Source organism: Alosa sapidissima, chromosome 1 (genome assembly GCF_018492685.1).
Source record: "Alosa sapidissima isolate fAloSap1 chromosome 1, fAloSap1.pri, whole genome shotgun sequence".
NCBI classification, from domain to species: domain Eukaryota; kingdom Metazoa; phylum Chordata; class Actinopteri; order Clupeiformes; family Clupeidae; genus Alosa; species Alosa sapidissima.
The window spans coordinates 6,834,715-6,841,755 of NC_055957.1; the positions used below are offsets into that span (position 1 = coordinate 6,834,715).

General features: G+C 49.2%; 1 protein-coding gene across 2 annotated transcripts; it reads left to right on the plus strand.

Annotated features, from left to right (window-relative positions):
- The first annotated feature begins 869 nt into the window (after positions 1-869).
- LOC121678271 lies at positions 870-6,041 on the plus strand. Of its 2 annotated transcripts, none has more exons than XM_042057667.1 (2): positions 870-2,987; positions 5,983-6,041. In XM_042057667.1, the coding sequence occupies exons 1-2, from the start codon at positions 1,461-1,463 to the stop codon at positions 5,989-5,991; spliced, it is 1,536 nt and encodes a 511-aa protein (XP_041913601.1). In that variant the 5' UTR covers positions 870-1,460; the 3' UTR covers positions 5,992-6,041. The 2 variants fall into 2 exon arrangements, with proteins under 2 accessions (XP_041913601.1, XP_041913592.1); XM_042057658.1 differs by lacking the exon at positions 5,983-6,041 and having other exon boundaries at positions 870-1,060; positions 1,218-5,190.
- Positions 6,042-7,041: the final 1,000 nt, after the last annotated feature.

The window sequence follows — 7,041 nt, forward strand, 5'->3', positions numbered from 1 at the left end:
CTCGCAAGCAGCCTCCAATGCGTCTTTGAATGCCAAAATACCGATGCATTTATTTGACATATCGCGCGTTGCGCCGTTAAAGGGAATGACAGATGTCATTCTCATTGGTTTAAAATGATGTTACGCCCCAAACACACCCATATGACTGATTAAAAGACCTAGGAACACCTTGTTACGCCATGCGCTCCACTTTTGATAGCGAAACCCCTCCCAATGTGAACTGGACATCCTACTAAATTTGAATAGACTTTTGACGAGTGACGATGCACTTTAGAATGTCATGATAGGGCCCTTTATCTTCTACTGTCCTTATTGCTTAGTTGTGTTTTTTATAGACCTTGAATTTCCCCTGGGGATCAATAAAGTATCTATCTATCTATCTAAACACAGGCACACCCGCACACATACACACACACCCGCATACCCGCACACACACACACACACACACACACACAAACACAGAGATACACACAGACACGCATACCCCACACAGAAATCATTATGCCTCCACACACTCACACACACTGCAAAAAAACACCACACACACCACTGATAATCATCAACTCCTTTGACAGCAAAATCTCTCAGATTTGTGGATGAGCAGAGCAGAGCAGCAGCGCGCGTTCTTACCTTAGGTTGCGATGTAGACACACACACACACGCGTTCTTACCTTAGGTTGCGATGTAGACACACACACAAACACACCCGCGATCTTACCTTAGGTTGCGATGTGGACACACACACACACACACACACACGTGTTCTTACCTTAGGTTGCGATGTAGACACACACACACACACGCACACACACACGTACACACACACACACCCGCGTTCTTACCTTAGGTTGCGATGTAGACACACACACACACACACTGTGGTACCCCAAGCTGCTCTTGTTGTCCCACTAGGGCAAACTGTCGCCGGATCCCCTTGGGTAAGGTTGTGGATGGCGTGTACTGCACCAGGGCTATGCTGGAAGGGCACTAGGACCCTGGGGAGGTGCTCTGAAGACTAGGGACGTCAGCACATCCACTAATTGGAGTCCAGCTGCAAATGGTTAGATTGGCTCTGAACAGCACCTGAAAAGACCTGTTGCTAGAGAGACAAAGGGGGAAGCAGGGTTGTGGAAGAAAACCCCATACAGCTTTTGTGCTTGGTTTAAGGCAGTACGTTGTCTGTTTAAACTGCTTCAAGTGTGATTGTTTGTGCCCAGGAATTTTGAAGATCGGAGTGGACTGCAGATCAGCCAAGAGGGCCCATCCACCTTCCAGACTCGAGATCCAAAGAAGATTGAAGAAGTTTTTGTTGCATTTTGTTTTCAGTTTGAGGCTTTATAAGTTAATAAAAGAAACCGTCTGCTGGAAATCACTCTCCTCGTGTCTTTGGATCCCTGGGAGTTCACATTTGGTGGAGAATGCGGGCAAGGTGACCCAGCTCAGCAAAAAAACCCCAACCCATGGATCCAGCGCTAAAAGAAGTTTTGTCCACCATCGTGCAGACACAACAAACGCTACAGAGAGCCCTTACGGAGTTCTGCAAACAATCATCGCCGAAGACCCCTGACAAGGTATTGACAAAACTAACAGCTGAAGATGATGTAGAATCGTATCTGGAACTCTTTGAGCGAGTCGCCACCAGAGAGAGATGGCCGAGAGAAGACTGGGCCCATATTTTGACTCCTTTTTTAACGGGGGAGGCCCAACAGGCTTGTAGAGATTTATCTATAGCCGAGGCAGCTAATTATACCCAGCTCAAAGCCATAATTTTGGCACAGTATGGCTATAGTCTACCAGCAAAGGCTCAAAGGGTCCATCAATGGGCCTACGATCCCAGCACACCTGCACGGCCCCAGATAAAAACTCTCCAGCGGCTAGTAAGGACGTGGCTCACGGAGGGCGATGGCCCTGCAGCGATTGACCGAGTGGTGCTGGACCAGTGTGTTAGAGCACTACCCAATGACGCAAAGAAATATGTCGCCCAGCAGGGAGTTCCCGACCTGGATCGGCTGATTGCATTGCTAGAAAACCATCGAGTGACAAAGGATCTGATCAAACCCATGAAGATAGAGGGTCGAAGCAGTCCGGCGAAACTCGAGAGAACCAGCCTCCCCCGACCGGGTGGAAACAGTCCTAGGAGAGGAGTAGGAGAGCTGCCAGGTGTCAGGTGGGGCAGGTCCCCTGCCCGAAGTCCCCTGTCAACAGAGGATCGGCTTTGTTTCGTGTGTGGTAAAGAAGGCCACTTTGCAAGGGAGTGCCCTGAGAGAGATGAGTCCATGCCAACAGCGGGACCTGCATTGTCTTCGTTCCCATGTGGATACCTCACCACAGATTGGATGGAAGCCCATGAGTCTGCTCCACGGTTCCCCATAAAAATCATGGGACAGGATACAGAGGCCCTGCTGGATTCGGGAAGTGTCATCACCCTTGTCTGCCCCGAGTTGGTGAAAGATGCCCATGGGGAAGCAGTGGCCGTGGCATGTATACACGGAGACACTAAGAGCTACCCAACAAGCCAGGTGAGAATTCAATCTCCCAGAGGGACTGTGTTCACAAGAGTTGGGGTGGTTCCTGGCCTACCAGTACTGATGGGCAGAGATTTTGCCCTGTTTGCGAGATATTGGAACACTCCACAACAGGCCTGGGGAGTAGGACCAAAGAAGGCAGCCAAACCAAGGAAGCCACCGAAGATCCACCAAGCATGTGCAGCCCCCTCAAAGGAGGGTTCCCCATCCAGCCCTGGAGAAGAACAGGACCCCCACCCAGGCTGCGTTGGTGGAATCCCGGCGGCGGAACCACAAACGCCAGAGCAAGGGGAATCTTCTGGAAGTAGAGAGGGGGTCACTGCTGAGCGTTTCTCTGACTTCCTCCAGATCCACAGTGAGGCTCCAGGGGGCGCCACAGAGTTCAGCCGGAAGCAACATGAGGATCCAAACTTAGCCCAGGCGTGGAAATCGGCGGTATTCAGCAGTGAAGAACAAGGCGAGGTGAGTCGACTTAATCTTCCATGTTTTTCAGTGAAAAATGGGTTGCTGTACAGAAAGGTAAAAAAAGGTGAGTAAGTAGTTAGTCAGCTCCTGGTGCCAAGATCCTATGCCTCTAAAGTGCTTTACTTAGCCCACTCCCATGTCCTCGGAGCTCACCTTGGGTCTGAAAAAACCTATGAACGGATAACTTCCCGATTCTACTGGCCAGGTGTAAAGAGAGCGGTAGAAGATTATTGTCGTCATTGTGCTGAATGTCAGCTCCACAGCCCCAAAGTGACCTACCGCAGCCCGTTAATTCCCTTACCAATAATTGATGTTCCCTTCAGGCGGATTGGGATGGACATCGTGGGGCCTCTCCCTAAATCGAGCAGACAACATCGCTACATTTTGGTCCTCCTTGATTATGCTACGGGATATCCAGAGGCCATCCCTTTAAGGGCAGCCACCGGTAAGGCCGTGGCCAAGGAACTATTCCTCCTATGCAGTAGGGTCGGGATACCAGAGGAGATACTAACCGATCAGGGGTCGTGCTTCATGTCAAATGTAATGAAAGCCTTCTGTCGCCTCCTGAAAGTGAAACAGGTCCGTACATCTGTCTATCACCCACAAACGGATGGTCTTGTTGAGAGGTTCAATAAGACATTAAAGCAGATGTTAAGGAAGATGATGGTTACAGATGGGAAGGATTGGGACTAGCTCTTGCCTTACCTTATGTTCTCCATTCGTGAGGTGCCTCAAGCATCCACAGGTTTCTCGCCGTTTGAGTTGTTGTACGGTAGAAGGCCACGAGGTCTGTTAGACTTAGCCAGAGAGGCATGGGAACAACAGCCAACACGACACACCACGGTGATAGAACATGTGGAGAGGATGCACCAGCGGATGAGTCAACTGTGGCCGATGGTAAGAGAGCACATGCTAAAAGCTCAGGAGGAACAAGCTAGGCTGTATAACAGGGGTGCACAGGTGAGGGAGTTCAGTCCAGGGGACAAAGTGTTAATCCTCATTCCCACTCAAGAGTGTAAATTCTTAGCTAAGTGGCATGGGCCATACGAAGTGATTGAAAAGCTGGGCCCCGTCAACTATAGAGTGAGGCAGCTGGGGAGAAGACAGAGCAGTCAGATATATCATATCAATCTGATCAAGGTGGCATGAACACAATCAGGTCGATGCACAGGCACTGTCAACTCACCAGCCTACCTCCGGACCTCCGCAAGTTCCCATGGGCGAGCAACTGGCGCCACATCAAGTCCAAGACCTGACCCAGTTGCTGTGCCGGTACCACGATGTTTTCTCCGACAAACCGGGAAGGACGATGGTCGTGGCCCACGACATCATCACGGAGCCTGGGAAAAAGGTACGACTTGAACCTTACAGAATTCCAGAAGCCAGGAGGGAAGCCATCCGGGAGGAGGTTAAGGCAATGTTGAAGATGGGGGTAATAGAGGAATCTCATAGTGCCTGGAGCAGTCCAATTGTCATTGTGCCCAAACCTGATGGGACGTTAAGATTCTGCAAGGACTTTCGAAAGCTTAACGAGATCTCAGCATTTGACTCTTATCCGATGCCCAGAGTAGATGAGCTGCTAGAAAGATTGGGACCTGCTAGGTTCATCAGCACCTTAGATCTTACTCGTGGGTACTGGCAGGTGCCACTTACAGACCAGGCTAAGGAAAAAACCGCCTTTGCAACACCTGATGGGCTGTTCCAGTACAAAGTGTTACCATTTGGCATTCATGGGGCTCCCGCCTGTTTCCAAAGGCTAATGGATAAGGTCCTTAGACCTCACAGACATTATGCTGCAGCGTATTTGGATGATATAGTCCTTCATAGCACTGATTGGCAGACTCACCTGCAGCACTTGGAAGCCGTTCTGGGGGAGCTGAGAGATGCAGGGTTGACGGCTAAAGCATCAAAGTGCCGCCTTGGGCTAGAAGAAACAGACTACCTGGGCTACACAGTTGGAAGAGGATGTGTACGGCCACAAGCATCTAAGGTGGAGGCTATTACCACATGGCCACGGCCGGGCACAAAGCGACAGGTACGAACATTTCTGGGTCTTGTTGGATATTATCGTCAGTTTGTGCCCAACTTTGCTTCTCTAGCAGCTCCTCTTTTCGAGTTGACCAAGAAGGTTGGGAAGAGCCGCCTACAGTGGACCGAAGAGGCAGAGGAGGCCTTTCGGGAAGCTGAAGGATGCCCTCTGCAGGGAACCTGTCCTGGCAACGGTGGATTTTTCTTTGCCTTTTGTCTTAGACAGATGCTTCTGCGGTGGGACTGGGGGCTGTCCTGTCTCAGGTAAAAGATGGAGTGGAACAACCGATTACATACATCAGCCGTAAACTGTTAAAGCATGAGAAAAACTATGCAACAGTGGAAAAAGAATGTCTTGCCATAAAGTGGGCTATAGACAAGCTGAAATATTACTTGATCGGAAGGGAATTTGCATTAGTTACTGATCATGCACCGCTGAAATGGATGTCTGTCAATAAAGACAGAAACTCTTGAATAACCCGTTGGTTCTTGGAGCTGCAAAATTACAGGTTCAAGGTGGAACACAGAGCAGGCAAGCAACAGGGGAATGCAGACGCTCTGTCGCGAAGATCGGAGTGCCTGTGGTCCGTTTCCCCCAGGAATGGCCTGAAGTTGAGGGAGGGTATGTGGTACCCCAAGCTGCTCTTGTTGTCCCACTAGGGCAAACCGTCGCCGGATCCCCTTGGGTAAGGTTGTGGATGGCGTGTACTGCACCAGGGCTATGCTGGAAGGGCACTAGGACCCTGGGGAGGTGCTCTGAAGACTAGGGACGTCAGCACATCCACTAATTGGAGTCCAGCTGCAAATGGTTAGATTGGCTCTGAACAGCACCTGAAAAGACCTGTTGCTAGAGACAAAGGGGGAAGCAGGGTTGTGGAAGAAAACCCCATACAGCTTTTGTCCTTGGTTTAAGGCAGTACGTTGTCTGTTTTAAACTGCTTCAAGTGTGATTGTTTGTGCCCAGGAATTTTGAAGATCGGAGTGGACTGCAGATCAGCCAAGAGGGCCCATCCACCTTCCAGACTCGAGATCCAAAGAAGATTGAAGAAGTTTTTGTTGCATTTTGTTTTCAGTTTGAGGCTTTATAAGTTAATAAAAGAAACCGTCTGCTGGAAATCACTCTCCTCGTGTCTTTGGATCCCTGGGAGTTCACAACACGCACACACACACACACCTGCGTTCTTACCTTAGGTTGCGATGTAGACACACACACACACACACACACACCTGCGTTCTTACCTTAGGTTGCGATGTAGACACACACACACACACACACACCCGCATTCTTACCTTAGCTTGCGATGTAGACAGTAGGGATGTAACGATTACCAATGTAATGATTACCGGTGTAACGGTAAACCGTGATAAAAATGTTGACGATAAGAATTACCGTTTTCATTTCAAATATCATAATTATCACGGGTGGTTATCACCGTGTGGAAACCGTGGGTCTTCCCTGCTTTGCCTGCTTTTGAAATAGGCCTGCCTGGTACCATGGAAACAGAACTGGCACTCTGCTGTCCAGTTGGTGGATTTAACCGCAATTCAGATTAACGTTAGGCTTTTAAAAGGTGGAACATTTTCACCGTGAAATGTGCGCTGTATCATGTAGCCACTCTGAGACTTTTTATGTGCGCGTCCACATTAAATCCATTCTACTCGCGTTATCAGGAGAATCGCGTAGCCTAACGTTTTATTTTGAACATTTACTGGGTCTCACTCATTGGATCCAAATAACAGAAATAGCAAACTCCTGGTTAGTACATGACCAAGGAAAAAGTGAACGGGACAACACACAATGCCACAGTAACGTTATGCTATGCACAGCTTAGCCAGGTTTGTTTGTGCAGTCAGGACGTAGGCCTTGTTTTAGTGTTACCATTTACTTTGAGAAGGTCACCAGGTCCCATTGTCTGAAAAACAGCCAAAACTAATACCTTTTTACAGCTATTCTCCACTCTCGGGATGGTGTTTTGGTGGTGGAAATTTTCACCCCATCCCAAAATGGACCACTTAATCATGG